This window comes from Nomascus leucogenys, chromosome 23 (assembly GCF_006542625.1).
Source record: "Nomascus leucogenys isolate Asia chromosome 23, Asia_NLE_v1, whole genome shotgun sequence".
Lineage (NCBI taxonomy): Eukaryota > Metazoa > Chordata > Mammalia > Primates > Hylobatidae > Nomascus > Nomascus leucogenys.
The window spans coordinates 2938573-2957072 of NC_044403.1; the positions used below are offsets into that span (position 1 = coordinate 2938573).

Here is an 18500-nt window from a genome sequence, read left to right on the forward strand (position 1 = left end):
ACAGGCACACCTAAAACATCCCAAATACTAAAATATATATATTTTTTCCAAATCCTACACGGTAATATGGCTATGAGAGTGCACTAGGAATGTCAACTTAACTAAATCCTCTGAGAGTATCCACATTTTGAAAGAGTTCTTTTTTAACCTAAACAAACGAACAAACACTCCTCTCACTGAAGTTCATTCGGCATTGACGGGTCTCTGGTTCTTCAAGTTTTCATCTGAAAGTCTCAGTCTTTGCTATCACAACCAACGCCCCCTTCCTACACTCCAAAATTGATGAAATGAAATGTCTTGGAATTGATGGTTTAATTAATTCGGATCACTGGAGAGAAAGAACAGAAATAACAGGGGGAAAAATGTGTAAATTTTAGGGATTGGAATTGGAAACGTGGGGAAACGTCGCCACCTTCTGGTAAGTGATGGAAATGAGCAGAAAAAAAGATTCAAGCTAAGAAGCGGCTTTTTTTTTTTTTTTTTTTTTTTTTTTTTTTTTTTTTTTTTTTCTAAGCAGCAAGCCACGCACCTCCCGCGCTGGCGAAATCCGAGACCCGCCCTTTCCGGAAGTTTTGACACTTTGTGCGCCCCAGGCAATGCGATTGAGAGCGTAATCATCCGGTCCGTTATCTAAACCCGTCACTCCGGGAAACAGCGACCCGATCTTTCCGGATCCGCGCTCTCCCAGCATCCTTTGCCTTCCGGTATGTGGCCCCTTCTGGCTAGTCCCGCCTAGCGCGCCCATTTCGAGCCCGTTTCCAGCTCGGGTTTCCGGGCTCAGAATTTTCCAGGAGTGGGTTCTTGGGCAGTGGCTGTGGGAGCAGGAATGGCGCAGCTAGAGGGTTACTATTTCTCGGCCGCCTTGAGCTGTACCTTTTTAGTATCCTGCCTCCTCTTCTCCGCCTTCAGCCGGGCGCTGCGAGAGCCCTATATGGACGAGATCTTCCACCTGCCCCAGGCGCAGCGCTACTGTGAGGGCCATTTCTCCCTTTCCCAGGTGAGGTCCCCAACCTGTCTCCACCCCAGGAGAGGCCTGAGAGGTCTCAGTGTCCTCAGCTCCTTCTCCCATCCTTAGACTTAACTCGTCCCGTTCCACGCCCCCACCAGCCTCAGAACATGAAAGAAACTGGTATAGTCTTTTGTTCCTGTGGCTGAGATCTGTGAAATATTTATTAAATGAATGAATAAACAGCAGATCTGTCCCCCAGGAAGAAGTGATTGGGAGAATACTTAATGGGGAACCGAGCGCTCCTCTTGGCAGCTGACGGTATCGATCCCACTTTGTCTTTCCTTGTCTTAGGATTAAAGGCATTCAGGTGCTCCTTGGAAATATCAGAAAACTTCCCTTTAGCTCACCTGTCAAGCACCTCACTGTGCATTTTAGGGGTGGGATACGGTAGACTGGAAGGATCTTCAGCTACCAAAAAGTGACAATTTATAATCACAAATTCCTTCCCTGGCTATTTGTAGTGAACTTTTAACTGGATAAACTGGCAACCGTCAAGTCACATCATTTTTGAATATATATTTGACTGTGCAAGTATGTACATATAAATATCAAAATAAGCATCCCCTGCTTTCCTGGTGACATAATATAGGGTACTGGCTAGAAATATAAAGTCTGTTTTAGAGAAAGATCTGATCTTAAATCATGGTGCTGTGATTTACTAGTTTTGTGATCTTGGAGATGTTCTGAGTTTCAGAAATTCAGGTTACTGAGCTGCAAAATGACAATCATCTTTACTATAGGGCATATTGTAACGTTGATACAGAGGGTTTGGCACAATTTCTGTCTCAGTTTATGTTAGCTGTCATCATGGGGCCTGTGGTCCAAATGTTTTCCTAAGCGTAGAGTCCCAAACAGTGTTTCCATGCTTTTAAAAACTGGAACATTTGCAGTTTATTTCTAAAAATAAAGGCTTTTTTAAAAGAACATTTCTTGGAAAATAGAAATAGATTTTAAGTTGTTGTTGTTTATTGGTTGCTGCTACCTGAACCATCACTAAGCTGGTCCCGGGGACAAAAAATAAGAAAAACTAACCCTGTTCTGCCAGGGACTTACTTAATCTTGTCATAGAATAACTTCTCAAAATTTCTGATTGTTGCTGGAGATGAGACTTGGACTTGACATATTTGCGTCTGTCTTGTTCGTATTACCTCTTGCTTTTACTTCATTTTCTTTCATTTTAAAGTGGGATCCCATGATTACTACATTACCTGGCTTGTACCTGGTGTCAGTTGGAGTGGTCAAACCTGCCATTTGGATCTTTGGATGGTCTGAACATGTTGTCTGCTCCATTGGGGTGCTCAGATTTGTTAATCTTCTCTTCAGTGTTGGCAACTTCTATTTACTATATTTGCTTTTCCGCAAGGTACAACCCAGAAACAAGGTATGTTTCAAAATACTTAATACAAGTTTATGTGTAGTCAGGTCCACAATTACAGCGAATTAGTTTTATGAGATTTGGTGAAAAATGTCTTTAACACTTTGTAACTTTGTATTTTTGTATATTATGTAAAGGTAGATTTAAATCCTCCATCTCCATTTTAGAATAAATCCGTATTTAAATACTTGAATAACTTATTTGTAAAATCTAAAGTAAATATTTGTTAAGTGAGTCAAACCAGTTCGATGAATACTTACTGAGCTTATTCCATGTGCTAGGGACTGAGACTACAGAGATAAATGAGGCAGTCTTTTTCTTGTAAAACATATATATTCATTAGGGAAAACAGACTTTACCTGAGGACTTTTGATGTGATAACAGTGCAGGCCCCGGAGGTAGATTGCCTGGGTTAGAATTCTCTCCCTGCCACTTAACCAGTTTTGTTACCGTGGACAGGTTAACCCTTAGTGGCTCCATGTCTTCATCTATTAAATAAGAATAACAATAGAATCTGCCTTATAGAACTGTTATAAAGGAACAGAGAAACTTAATAAATGGAAGATGCTTTGAATAGTGCCAGATATATAGTAAGGGCTCAGTAAATATTAACTCTAATAATTATTTTTAACCTTAAGAGATGATTTCAGTAGTGTCAATTATGATAGAGTGGTAAACATAAGATGCTATGAGGATACAGAGAAGGAGCAGGGGAACACTTACTGCTTTTCTGGGAGGGAGGGAAGTATGTGGCATTCAGTAAGTCCTCACAGAGAAGATGGTACCAGAGCTGAGTCTTGATGAATGGATAGGGCTGTGTAGGGTGGGGAATTAATCCTGGGGAGACAACCAGCATAAGCAAAGGAAGAAAGGCATTGAACAATGAGGTGCAGGGAATTGGTCTTGGAATTACAGGATTAGAAAGTAGAGGGATGTAAGGCTAGAGAAGTAGGTCATGAATGCCCTTCTATGTCACAGAGAGGACTTTGAACTTTAGCATGTAATGGAGAGACCTTAATTTTAATCAAGGAAATGGCTTGGTCTGATTTGGTGATTTAGATTAAGTGGAGTATACAATTCAAGAACATAAGAACACATTCAAATTCTGAAACAGCATGTCAGAAAGGCCAAAAGAAGATATATAACTTTAGACTGGCTCACTTTTCAGAAAAATACCTGTTATTTCATCATGAAAATTTCATCTTGAAAAAGTAAGTCTGGGTATGGTAGTATAAATACCATATGCATGTTTACATTCTCCCTTGTGTAGAGTTATGAAGGATTTCCTTAAAGGAAAGTGGTGATTATGGCTAAGTGAATCCTTACTGAAGGCACTAAAACATAAGCTCAGGGAAATGAAGCCAGCGCTGTGTCCTGTTTATCTCCAGAGTCCCCATAGAACTTAGCTGGTATCTTGCACTCAGTAACTCCTTAACTAGTCATTGCCTGATTCAAATTGTGTTAAGCTATAGAAGATTTGGCATACACATGGTCTCCAAACTGATAGATATACATAAAAAGTACCAGGAAGTGTTCTTATAAATGTATATTGTGTTTTTGCAAAGCCAGAGATAAGATTAATATTGATTAATTTTATTTAAAGAAGGCTTGAGTAGTTGAGTAGTTTTTAAATAAATTTCTTCATTAGGTAAGCAGAAATAGCATTTTTTAATCATGAAAATAATTTTATCTATGTTTTTTCTTCCTCCAAGGCTGCCTCAAGTATCCAGAGAGTCTTGTCAACATTAACACTAGCAGTATTTCCAACACTTTATTTTTTTAACTTCCTTTATTATACAGAAGCAGGATCTATGTTTTTTACTCTTTTTGCATATTTGATGTGTCTTTATGGAAATCATAAAACTTCAGCCTTCCTTGGATTTTGTGGCTTCATGTTTCGGCAAACAAATATCATCTGGGCTGTCTTCTGTGCAGGAAATGTCATTGCACAAAAGTTAACTGAGGCTTGGAAAACTGAGCTACAAAAGAAGGAAGACAGACTTCCACCTATTAAAGGACCATTTCCTGAATTCAGAAAAATTCTTCAGTTTCTTTTGGCTTATTCCATGTCCTTTAAAAACTTGAGTATGCTTTTCCATTTGACTTGGCCCTACATCCTTCTGGGATTTCTGTTTTGTGCTTTTGTAGTAGTTAATGGTGGAATTGTTATTGGTGATCGGAGTAGTCATGAAGCCTGTCTTCATTTTCCTCAACTATTCTACTTTTTTTCATTTACTCTCTTTTTTTCCTTTCCTCATCTCCTGTCTCCTAGCAAAATTAAGACTTTTCTTTCCTTAGTTTGGAAACGTAGAATTCTGTTTTTTGTGGTTACCTTAGTCTCTGTGTTTTTAGTTTGGAAATTCACTTATGCTCATAAATACTTGCTAGCAGACAATAGACATTATACTTTCTATGTGTGGAAAAGAGTTTTTCAAAGATATGAAACTGTGAAATATTTGTTAGTTCCAGCCTATATATTTGCTGGTTGGAGTATAGCTGACTCATTGAAATCAAAGTCAATTTTTTGGAATTTAATGTTTTTCATATGCTTGTTCATTGTTATAGTTCCTCAGAAACTGCTGGAATTTCGTTACTTCATTTTACCTTATGTCATTTATAGGCTTAACATACCTCTGCCTCCCACATCCAGACTCATTTGTGAACTGAGCTGCTATGCAGTTGTTAATTTCATAACTTTTTTCATCTTTCTGAACAAGACTTTTCAGTGGCCAAATAGTCAGGACATTCAAAGGTTTATGTGGTAATATCAGCGATATTTTGAACTGAAAATGGACTTAATAATTAGACCATTTCTACAAAGAACAACTGAATAGGTGGAAAACATAGAATTTCTTTTAGGTGCAGTGGTGGTCCTCAAATTACATTAGTTTTTTAATATATATTTTAAACATATGTAAGAAATTAAGTGGCAGAGAAGTGAGAAAGCTTAAGACCTGCTTCAAAAGCCTGAAAAATGGGAAAATAAAATTGTTTTCAGATATCTCATATCACTCTCATAATATTGGCCCCTTAAAAAGCTTGGGAATGTTTTGTATGTACAAGTTTGTTAAAACTGGGTATGCTTCATGTTACTTTCATTACCAATGAAAGTAATGGCAAAACCACAATTACTTTTTTACCAACCTAATAACAATGTATTAGCAAATATTTACAAATGGTCAGGTGATATTCTTGATTGAAAAGTTGCTTAACATTTCATTAAATATAATTTTAATTCTAAGTCAAAATAGAAATGCATAGACAGTAAATGATAGAGACTCATATATGCCTGTCTAGGCATCAAATTGTTGGTTATTGTTTACAATCTAGAAATGATGAAGCTCTTTCACTAATTCCTAATATGAAATGTATGATGGCCAAAGACAAATTGTGTTGATTATAATCCTTTAAAAGGGGGATTTCCTTTCTGAAATACATATTGTATTAGCTTCCCAGGGCTGCCATGACAAATGACCACAAACTTGGGTGCTTACAACAATTTTCCTCACAGTCTGGAGGCCAGAAGTCTAAAATCAAAGTGTCAGCAGAGTTGGTTCCTTCTGGAGGCTGTAAGGAAGAATCCATAAACAGACATTCTATGTCCGTTTCCTAATATCTTGTGGCTGTCTGCAATTCTTGGAGTTCTTTGGCTTATGGACAAATCTTGTCCAAGTATTGCAGACAGCAATCTTCACTCCAGTCTCTGCCTCTGTGTTCACAGGGCCTTTCCCTCTGTTCCCTTCTCTTCATTACCTTTTAAGGACAGTGTCTTTGAATGTAGGGCCCACCCTGATCTAGGGTGATTGTGTCCGGAGACACTTAATTATGTTTACAAAGACCCATGTTCCAAGTAAGTTTATATTCACGTGTTCTGAGTAGACATGTCTGTTCGTGGGATGCTTTTCAGTCCATGACAGTTACTAAAGGACATTTTAGGATAATCTTCATGTGATTGTTAGGAGACTACCTTTTTAAATTTTTTTTATTATATATCAAATTATAGTTGTATATACTTACGAGATGCAAAGTGGCAGTATGATTTTCGAATATAATGTGGGATGATTAAATAAAGCTAATCTATCCATCACCTCAAATATTCGACATATTTTGTGATGAAAACATTTGAAATTTACTCTCAACAGTATTGAAATGTACAATGCTTAATTATTAGCTGTATTCACCATGTTGTATAATAGATCTAAAAAAAGTCAAACATACTCCTTCCATCTAATTGAGGCTTTGTGTCTTTTGATTATCATCTCCCCATTCCCACATCCCCGGCCTCTAGCAACCATCATTCTTCTCTCTACTTCTGTGAGTTTAATGGTTTTAGATTACACAAGTAAGTGAGATCATGTGGTATTTGTCTTTCTGTGCCTGGCTTAATTCACTTACCATAATGTCCTCCAGGTTCATCCATATTGTTGCAAATGACACAATTTCTATCTTTTTAAAGGCTGAATAGTATTTTATTGTGTATATATGCCACATTTTCTTTATCCATTCATCCATTGATGGACATTTAGGTTGATTGAATAACTTGGTTATTGTGACTTGTCTGCAGTGAACGTGGAGTGCTAGTGTTTGATTCCATTATCTATTTAAAAAAATGTCAGAATTGAAAGTTGAGAAATCTTTGGTCTGACCTTATTTTGTAGATTAGGGAACAACTGCTGGGGTAGGATTATTTTGTGTTACTTTTTGAATTTTGTGTTTATTATTTTGAGTGTATTTTTTGGGTTGTCATTCCATTACAGGAAAGTATTATTTGGGCATGTTAAATTTGACATGTAAACTTAGAATTATGAATAGAACACTTCTTTTAACATAATTTTATGTTTCCAGACTTTAAAAGTAGCTATAAGTGAACAAATTACTTTCCCCTCAATGTCAAATTTTGCTTTTCTGAGTTTTAAGTAATGATTCTACATTTACAAATATAAAATTGTTTGCAGGTGAAAATTACAAGTATAATTTGGATGATAAATACAGACCATTTTTTGGTCGTACTCTAGTACTCAGAAAATAGAGTTGCATTAGTTATAACAGTGATTGTAGAAAAACGTGTTTTACCCAGACTTTTTAAAAATTAGATGAGAGAGGACACTCAAAGAAATTATACTTTTGTCATTAATTTACTATAATGGAGAACTAAATCCAGGAGGTCAAAATTGAAAAAAGAATGTATAATTTAGGGAAAATAACTTTTTGTCTGATAATATTAATGCAAGGATTTTGTATTTAGGAATACTTCTGAGAGGAGAAGCGTCCACTCTGATCTAGTCTGGCAAAATTGAGAAAAATATTCTACCCTGTAATTAAAGAAGACTGCTCTTTGGAGGGATCACTGTTCTAGATTTTTTTTTTTTTTTTTTTTTTTTTTGAGGAGAAGTCTCGCTCTTGTTCCCCAGGCTGGAGTGCAATGGCGTGATCTCGGCTTACTGAAACCTCCACCTCCCGGGTTCAAGCAATTCTCCTGCCTCAGCCTCCTGAGTAGCTGGGATTACAGGTGCCTGCCACCACGCCTGGCTAATTTTTCCTATTTTTAGTAGAGACCAGGTTTCACCATGTTGGCCAGGCTTGTCTCGAACTTCTGACCTCGGCTTCCCAAAGTGCTGGGATTACAAGCGTGAGCCACTGTGCCCAGCTGTTCTAGTTCATTTTGAAGTGTTGAGTCCCTGCTGTTTTAAGAGCTGTTTTGGTGAAAATCTACATTCAGAGAGAAACAGATTAATCTTCCACATTTTTAATAAAATAAATAAAATGCAGTACTTGGCATTTTAAGAAAAGAATGCCATGTATTAAAAGGTGCTATTTTCAACTATTATTATTTTAAAACAGGAATGTTTATCAATACTTTTGAATTTAAGATAAATGTCTTGGTTAAATTTTCTAGGCAGTTCAAAGATGGCCATTTGCTGGTGAATTTTCCAAAATAGGTAACAGATAAAATGATTATGTAAGAACTTGGCACAACAGATCATTTTGCCTTTAGCTGTTCAAGAAATGGTACCAAACTCAAAGTCATTCGCTTGACACAACTGAGAAGACCATTCTTAGGTGTTTAGATCCTTGCTTTTAGAAACATTCTTAGTTATATTTGTGTTTTCAAGAGTTATTGAGTGGATATTTTTTTCATGAATTTTTAAACAGACTTAGCTGAATTCATTAAAATAAGGTGATTATGAAAAAAAATATTGCCCTGCTCGAGGGCATATGGAGCCCTACAGTTACCATTACTAGAGTCTGTGAGTATGTCTATTTTGAAAAGTGTCATAAAAAGATCTAGTCCATAAATCGTTATAGGTTCAGTAATACATCATTTTGAACTGATTCTATCTTCTGTGAAATTCTGGAGATATGTCATCTTTAGGTAAATTAGTAGGATTTCAGGTATGCTGTGAATTTTGTTACGTTTGTGTTTTCCATTAATGGATAGTCAGAAATGTTTTGAACTGCGTCTGACTATATTTAAATGATTTGGAAAGATAGTATCTCTCAGTTGAAACATAGCATCTCATTTTGGCAAGATACATTATTTTAGCTGTCTGGCCTTTTCTTTGCCTTCTTAGAGATATTTCTGAAATGTGCATAGCCGGTCATAAAATACCTTGTATAAATAGCCTAATGTAATTTATTTCTAATAAATACACAGCTTAATGAAATGCATTTCTAGTTTGAACTTAATTGCCACTTGGCTTGATATTATTTTCCTTAGAATTGTTGGAAGAGAGGAGAGAGGAAGGGATCTACCATTTTTATTTATACCACCTAAATAGTGGACTGTTATTTTGGACTCACTTTTAAATAAAATATTTATTCATATGAAGAAATACATTTTGTGTTTATTAGGTTAGTAAGCATTTATTATCTTTGAAATAATTGGAATTTCATTAAAAAGTGAAGCAAGTAAGAATTGTGATGTAAATTTGAAAATTTTTAAGTGGAAATTTAAATATGACTTAGGAACCATGGGCTTGTAGAAAAAAACATTTAACATGGGGGTTAAGATTTTTATATTTGGTTGTGGCTCTGGGATCAATAAGGCAAGTGGTTTAGTCTTTAGTCCTCATTTCAGATGAGAATAGTATTTGCCCAAACTCTAGTCAGTTTCTGATTGGTATGTGTATAACCTTATTTTAAAAAGGATTCATCCCTGCCATATACTCATAATATTTATAAGTATGTCATATGCTAAATATTGAGGAAATATATACTGAATGAAGTTTTTAGTATAGAGTGAAGTGAATAGAAAAAATATCCATATAACCGTGGCTAACTTTAGGAAGTAAATCGTGTTTCATAATAAGAGTCATCCTAAACATTTTTCTGCGTAATTTTCTGACCCAGTGTTAAACATTTATATTTGCTTTAGTGAAAGTTTGTTCAACACACAGGCCGCATGCAGCCCAGGACGGCTTTGAATGCGGCCCCAACACACATTTGTAAACTTTCCTAAAACATGATGAGATTTTTTGTGATTTTTTTTTTTTTTTTTATCATCAGCTGTCATTAGTGTTCGTGTGTTTTATGTGTGGCCCAAGACAGTTCTTCCAATATGGCCCAGGGAAGCCAAAAGATTGGAGACCCCTGCTAGCATTTAATGCTTATACATGTATTTACTTGTAAATATGTTGTTTCTTTGATAGGATATGATTTCAACATAATTACTGTTTATTTAAAATAAGAAAAATAAATAACTTTCAACCATTAAGAGGTTATAAGACTTTAAAGGGAAAGTTTCTTTAATAGGGTATAATTTCAAAATAGTTGCTTTTTATTTAAAATAAGAAAAATCAGTAAACTTCAACCAATAACAGGTTAAAGAATTTAAAGGTAAAAGACATTTCAACTAATTAGAAATACTTTGTTTTTTTTTTAGTTGGGCTACATTTTACCACTCTAGGAATAGCTGTTATTATTTTTTATATAGGATGTTTTTATGTATTTAATGTTGACAACTGACATTTCCAATATACAAAAACTTGTGTAACTGAGAAAATTATAATAAAAATAGAGATTGAGAATATATTTTTAACATATATCCATGAGTCAACACTAATATTTAATATTTGGGATTTGAAAAATTATTTCTAGGGTAAGAAATTTTGTCACAATATAATATCTGTATATTGTGCATTTTTTAAGAGATAAGTTTTTGATGAATTGAATATTAATTAAATTTTATCTCAGCGTATCACCATCAGACCAAAAGATACAGTATTTTTCTAACAAGGAAAAGAAAATACATACATATATGTATTTATATATACAAATTTGTTTATATGTAATATATCATATACATAATATAATATGTATATTGTATGTATGTAATATATACAATATATTACTATATACAAATTTGTATATATGTGTGTGTGTATACGTATTAATTTCCTCTTTTTTTTTGTAAGAATTGAGACAGGGTGTCAGTATGTTGCGTGGGCTGGTCTCGAACACCTGCCTCAAGTGATCCTCCTACCTTGGCCTACCAAAGTGCTGGGATTTACCATGAACCACTGTGCCAGCTTCCAACAAGAAAAATATTAAATGTATTGGTTTTTCACAGTGAAACTTAAATTCAGTTTAGTTGAACCATATGTGTGTGTGTACGGCATATACAAGATGAAAAAGAAAGGGAGGAAAAATAATGATGGTTGCCATCATTCATTGAACACCTGTAATGTTTTAGGCATTATACTAGGTGATTTACAAATATTGTCTCATTCGATGCTACGTTTATATTTCTGTGAGGTAGATGTTGATTTCTATTTGACTGCTGAAGAAACTGAAGGTCAGGCAGGTCAGGTGATCTGCCCGAAGTCCACACTGTCACTAAATGAACATAGATTGGTATGACTCCCAAGCCTGTGAGTTTTTGACCATCATATTCTGCCTCACTATGAAAAGTGTTTTTTAAATTAATTAATTTTTTTAATGAAAAGAAGTAGTATATGGAGAGAGAGGTGAAAATCCATGTTTGCTGTCTGCAGTTTCCAGACCATTGATGGCATGTTATTTTTGTACTGGATATAGTCATTTTTTAAAATGCTACAAACTGTTCAAAAGAGCATGAACAACGTGATAACTCCTTATAATTTTGTTGTAAGATAAATGGCTAAAAGTATGTGGGATGTTTAATTTGGATAAGTGGAAATTCTATCACTTGATAAGCTCTCTTGAAGAATAATTATTTGAAAGATTGGACTTAATTCTGTATTGCCTGAAGTGTAAATCAGAGGTCAACAATTAGATTACAAATCATGAAAAGCATAACTTTTCTAATTGTTTAGTCTTTTTAGGGAAACAAGCCCAGAAAAAAATTAAGATTCTCATTCATTGGAGGTAAGATTTCTATTTATCAAAGATACTTCAGAAGAGTTAGATAGCAAGTAGGTAAAATGTCTTTTAAAGGTATCTGACGTCTTTAAAGCTCTGTGATTTTTAAATTCTTAATTTTGTTACAGCTAATTTTTTTTAAATTAATTGCTGAGTCATGGTCAAGTATTTCTGATGACTTACATGCTGTCTTTGATATATTTTAAGTTTCTAAACCAAAACTACTATTTAATTCTATTACCCAGTTTTAGAAAAACATTCGAGTTATACAACTTACTAAAAGATATTTTAGCGATGATGTTTTGGAGCACTAGTAATATAGTGTTTAACTTATTTTCTATTTTTTATCCCTCTATATTAGTGAAATTACTTCTATTTGAAGTTTTCCCCCAGTGATAAAAAAAAGGCTGAGCACTATCTGTAAAAATTTTTAAGGTGGTGTCCACTAGGTGGAGATATTGTGCAGGAGATATTGTGCTACATTTCCAAGTGTTGTAATTAAACTTTTATTAGTCTGAATTAAACTCTTTTATAGTGTTTTATTGTTTTTAACCACAAAGATTTATAATCATTTATATCTATTTATCATAATGTTATTAAAATGTTTCCTGAGTTGTATGAAGCTAAGATACATGTAAAAACAAAACAAAAACCTCTCTTTTGTGTTTTGTAATCATGTATTAGATGATTTAACCTAATATATCTTCCCATATGATATATCTTTTCATATGGCATACTTCATTCATATGACATAGTTAGAATCTCTTCCCACAAACAGTGAGTGATGATATCTCATTTGAAAACTCGTGTAACATTGTATCAGCCACTGTTTTAAAGTGATTTACCCATGTTAGTCTCATAACAACTCTATGAGATCAGGACTGTACACATGGGGAAACTTAGTATAGAGAAGTGAAGTGTTTTTTCCAAGATTACAAAATAACCGTCTGAGCTGGGATTCATAACCAGGCAGCCTGACTCCAAAATCAATATTCTTAACTCTGTTGATATGATGGAGAAAGGCATGAAGTCTACCTTCAAATTCATGGCATTTTAGAAGGAAAAATTGTCACAAATAATGTGATTATACTTCCTCCTTTTATAGGTCAGAAAAATGAAGTCCACACTAATTTTGCCTCTTCCACAGGGAGATAGATTCTCATCTACCGTTGTGTCTTTTGTTTCTGTTTTTGTCATCATACCTCAAATTGATATATGTTGTAAATATGAATTTAAGGAAGTAAAATACAAAATAACGCAGGGCTGGAGCCTTCAGCCATATTAATATACATTGACATAAAGACCTTTGTTTTAATATGAATGATTCCAGTTATCAAATGGAGTAATAGTTGTTTGAAAATTAATATTTAGCTTCTCAAAAGAGACTCTATTTGGAAGCAAATTGTTGGTTAAACAGGACATACTTTAGATTTTTGAAAAATTCTCTGTGGAATAACAATCTCTAATTTTTAAGAATGTATGAATATGTGTTCTATATGCTTTTAAGTTATGTATTACATACTATTCTCTAAAATGGAAATGTTTATTTGGCTTCTAAAAGTCATTTGTGAGTTCATGTTATTTAAAACTGCTTTTCAGTCAACTTATTCTTTATAAAAAATTTTATTCAAATAGCATGTTTTTATTTTGTTTTTAAATAAATTCATGTTTGATAATATTTTATAATGTATTATGTCTAACACATTTTCTTATCCTAAGCCAAGTATTAGAAGTTTGTATTTCCCTCACACTGTCCGGTTAGCTATTTTCCCCTGTCTACCACCTACCTAATCCTAAGCTTTATTAGTCATTTTAAAATAGAACCAAATCTTTTTAAATACCTGTGATGTGTGCTTATAACTAGCCTGGGTGTCTGTATAATCTTCCTTTTATTCTCATAATAATAGAAAGCAGTCCAATTACTGGCTGATCACCTGAACTTGTGGGGGCTCGGGTTTCTTTTTTAGGCTAGGTCTGTAGGAAGCTCAGAGTATTTACCAAACACATCTAACTTGGCAGGGTTCAAGCCCAGTCTTTGGGTCTTGTGGTGAAAAAAAGAAAGTGGTCCCTACTCTGTGTCTGCAGACTTACAGCTCTTACTTTCCCATTGGGTGTCTTCGAGTTTCTCCCATCATATGCAGCTCAGAGGTCAGCCCAAGACTTATACACAGATTTGGGGATTCCCTTCTTCTGTGACTCCCTCTTTTCTGAGATTTCTCCTAATTTACAGCCACTCTAGCAGTCCTGAATTCCGTCCTTTCACACCTCAAACCAGTCATATTGCACCTTTCTAACTAGAGTGTGCCCTCTGAGGGAAAAGTCATATAAACATGGATCTCACCCAGTGAGATCTTTCAACTGAGTCCATCCACTTCCTGCCTTCTTTTGTTTACTCTCCAGTGTTTCCAGAAAGATTTTTTTCCCTTTTTAAATGAGTCAATCTACTGGAAAGCTAATATAATAAAAGCTCCTCTGCCATGACCTGCCTAGGAACCTTGTCTTGATTGTAGTTAACGTGTGTTATGTGTAGTCTTTCTGTTTATTAGATAAGGAAGTTGTGGGTGTTACTTTTGGTTTTAAGAAACTAAAACAGAGAGTTCCTGAAAATAGTTTAGGTGGCAAGAGTAAGTTTTTGGAATATGGACTTCTGTATTAGCCCATTCTCATGCTGCCAATAAAGACATACCCGAGACTGGGTAATTTATAAAGGAAAGAGGTTTAATCGACTCATAGTTCCACATGGCTGGGGAGGCCTCACAATCATGGTGGAAGGTGAAGGAGCAAAGTCACATTTTACATGGTGGCAGGTAAAGAGAATGCTTACGCAGGACAACTCCCATTTATAAAACAATCGGCCCTTGTGAGACTTACTACCAGGAGAACAGTATGGGAAAGACCCGCCCCCGTGATTCAGTTACCTCCCACTTGGTCGCTCCCACAACACCTGGGAATTGTGGGAGCTAAAATTCAAGATGAGATTTGGTTGGGGACACAGCCAAACCATATCAACTTCTAATATGGTCCTCTAACAAAGTCTGTCATAGTATTTGTTATTAAATGCAATGACAACTTGAGGGAACCTTGTGTGAAAAAAACGGTATCTAGAAACACAAAAGTGACCCACTTCAGACAAGATGAACTCACCTAATGGGGGCTAACTAATGGAAAGTACAACATGATTATCACTGAGGAGGAATATAAGAGCTAGGGTGTTTACATGAGAATAGAAATCACATCTGGTGGAAGGGACAAAGACATACTTCATGGAGAAATTCACATTGGAGATTATTTGTATGGAAACCTGTGGAGACACTGCAGAAAGCATTTCAGGCAGAATAACGTGATGCAAACAAATTACACAGTAAACTACCATATGGCTGAGAAGCAGGTGGTGACAGTGGCCAATACTTATGAAGCGCTATGTGACAGGCACCAGTCTAAATTTTGAACATGAATTTAAGCCTCATAGAAATGCCCTAAGGCAAATGCTATTATGATCCCCATTTTTACTGAGAAGGAAAATAAGTCATAGGGAATTGAAACAGTTTACAGACAGGAAATGTGGCTCCAGAACATGCCTTCTTAACCAGGGCGCTATACTGATTCCTGCTAAACTTGCATCATCTGATGGCCTGTGCATCCAAAGAACTGAGGTTATTTTTAGGAAGAAAGTAAGAACAGTGCTCTGCTGTATACAGTGAGGAGCAAGGAAAGCATATGTCCCGCACGAAGACCCACAGATAAATGGGTGTGGAGAGAAAAAGAGTTACTTAGAGATGATAGGCAGGTTTCAGTTAAAACCAGAAGAATGGCTGTGTGAGACAGGCCCTCCACTCTCCTGTAGATCCTGTTGTAAGGGAAGCAGAAGCCAGAGAGAAGGTTGCTCTCCATCAGAAACATGAGGAGTTTCGGAGCCCTCCCTAAAATACTTGGCCTGAAAGGGTTTGAAGCCAGGAGGAGAGATGCAGTCTTAGGAGAAATGTTTCATGAGCTGTGACAGGTACCCTGTCAGTCTTTCTCAGTAAGTACTGTTCTATGTAATTTTTATATTTTCCTTGCAACCCTATCACTCTCTAAAGGTCTAGTGAAGAAATCAAATTTAGATGAAGAAACCTAGCTTGACCTAGAATCTTCACTGTGTGTGTGTGTGTGTGTGTGTGTGTGTGTGTGTGTGTGTGTGTCTGTAATGTATACATTGGGTCTTTGGGCCAAATACATTGTAAGGTTTCAGAGGTGTAAACAGGCCCTGGGCTGTGGAGAACCATGGGAGGGGATGATCTTGATCTAAGTCAGTAGTTTTCACTTAGCCACATCTAGAAATCTCTGTCTTGGTCATAAATTTTGTTCTTTGAAATGCAGGGAAATGTATATCATGAAGTGCAGGAAATGCAAGGAAAAGTAACACGTTAAAGCTAATTGGTTATTAATATTTTAAGAGCATATGAGAATGTCATATTTTATTCCCTCCAGCTTTCCAACCATATCCCCCACACATACCCACACACTGCCTGCCCACATGTAAGCACAAGTATTTCTGGGGATCATGAGCATGAGAACTTTAGGGGTATTGCTAGGAAAAGAAGGAAGAGAGTAAGTAGGAAGACTGAAGACAGAGAAAGGAACCACCAGAAAGGGTAGAAAAAAAGAAAGGAATCCTTTCTTCACATACCAATGACTAAGAATACCTTTCTCCATTAAAATAATATTCAGGAGGCACATTGGAATGAAACACATGTGGAATACTGATATGAAAAGACAGAAGAATATAATAGGATCTGAGTTGAAAGACCATGCTTATCTCTTCACTTGTACTATAAGAATTTACAGTGATGTTCTTTAGTTGGGGTAACTGTGATGGGCAACGTTGAAACCCTTTATGCCAATTTTGTTTTCAAAATGCATTGTCTTAAATTTTCCCTCAAGGCGGCACTCTTGGACATCTTTTCCAGTTATTAGTCTGACAGGAACTTGGTACCATTTCGCTTACCTTCATAATGTCACAGATGCTAGTGATTTTTTCATTGTTTTTTTTTAAATGCATTCTTTGAACATTTTTAGCTTTAAGCAAATATATTTGCTTATTTTTGTCATTGAGCATTTTGAAAACGTGGTTAGAAGCTTGAAGCAGACAATCATAGCTGCATTCTATTCCCCATAATTAAGAATATGTAAGGCCTGGCGCAGTGGCTCACGCCTGTAATCCCAGCACTTTGGGAGGCCGAGGCGGGTGGATCACCTGAGATCAGGAGTTTGAGATCAGCCTTATCAACGTGGAGAAACCCTGCCTCTACTAAAAATATAAAATTAGCCGGGCGTGGTGTTGCATGCCTGTAATCCCAACGACTATGGAGGCTGAGACAGGAGAATCGCTTGAACCCGGGAGGCGGAGGTTGCGGTGAGCTGAGATCGTGCCATTGCACTCCAGCCTGGGCAACAGAGCAAGACTCCATCTCAAAAAAAAAAAAAAAAAAGTATTTAGAGGCCGGGCGCGGTGGCTCACGCCTGTAATCCCAGCACTTTGGGAGGCCGAGGCGGGCGATCACGAGGTCAGGAGATTGAGACCATCCTGGCTAACACTGAAACCTCGTCTCTACTAAAAATACAAAAAATTAGCCGGGGGTGGTGGCAGGCGCCTGTAGTCCCAGCTACTCGGAGAGGCTGAGGCAGGAGAATGGCGTGAACCCGGGAGGCGGAGCTTGCACTGAGCCGAGATTGCGCCACTGCACTCCAGCCTGGGCGACAGAGCGAGACTCCGTCTCAAAAAAAAAAAAAAAAGAGTATGTGGAAACCTTGATATTTTCTCTTTCTTTCCAATTGTAATACCAGTCAAACTTGGAATTTATAAATAGTTTTAATAAATGTGGAATTTGTTTTATATATATATAGTGATATATATATAGTAATAAAAATATAGTAATGTGTATATAGTAATAAAAGTCTTCCAAAAGCTTCTGTATGGGAAATACTTGTTTCCCTTAATCAGGCCATTAGAAAAGCAGCCTGCCATTCTCTGATAGCTGTGCTATAGAGCAGGTTACTTGATAAGGAATGAAAGCAAAGTGATTCTATTTGTTATGTAATGTGAGTGACATGGAAGGTAAATTTTTAAAAATAGTCATGGATTTTAGCTTTCTGAAAGGAATGCAGTTTGGAAGTTTCTCCAAATCTCCAAATGGTTTTGAGTTACATATAATTCAACCTGACACCTAGCTTGATGTTTGAATTCTGTGTAGCTAGAAAGTTGATAGACTATGGATCTTTTCTGTTTTGCAATGTTTGGTATTATACTGGACCTTTCCTTGTGTTAATTTTTTCTCTTTATTAACATATGAAAAATTCTGTGAACTATTGATCATCCAATGAGATTTTCTCAGTTTCAAAAGACAAATAATGCAATTTGGAAGACTGTAAATTTGTTTGCATGTAATCTGAATCTCTAGATATACTCTAATTTTTTTTCAGTAAATTCTGAGTTAAATGTTTATCATTACAATGTCAGAGGATTAACTTAATTTTTCTGTCTTCCAAATCCAGTTTTCCTCCATCAAGAACAAATTTTCATCAAATTGAAATAATGGTGTAGTTTTTGGAAGAAAACTAGCTTATTATGAGAAATAATTAGCAGGCATCTAAGAAAAAAATTCTAATTGAATTTGGCATTCATATTTTTTAAGGGTTTTGTAATTGGGGCTTAGTATTTGATAAGGGTAAATTAACCAAGATCAAAACCTTTAAAATATTCGAATTGATAACTATTTTGTAATTATTGAAATAACT

General features: G+C 35.8%; 1 protein-coding gene across 3 annotated transcripts in view; it reads left to right on the plus strand.

Annotated features, from left to right (window-relative positions):
- Window positions 1-670: 670 nt before the first annotated feature.
- LOC100581890 (ALG10 alpha-1,2-glucosyltransferase) overlaps window positions 671-18500 on the plus strand; it is a 33708-nt gene continuing 15878 nt past the window's right edge. The window contains exons 1-3 of one of the 3 annotated variants that reach the window (XM_030804648.1): window positions 671-704; window positions 2193-2390; window positions 4097-5471. In XM_030804648.1, coding sequence (XP_030660508.1) covers window positions 2202-2390; window positions 4097-5149 — 1242 coding nt within the window. In that variant the 5' untranslated portion in view covers window positions 671-704; window positions 2193-2201 and the 3' untranslated portion in view covers window positions 5150-5471. Of the gene's footprint in view, window positions 998-2192; window positions 2391-4096; window positions 5472-18500 lie in introns of those variants that run through there. The other 2 variants (XM_003277809.3, XM_030804649.1) reach the window with 2 other exon arrangements.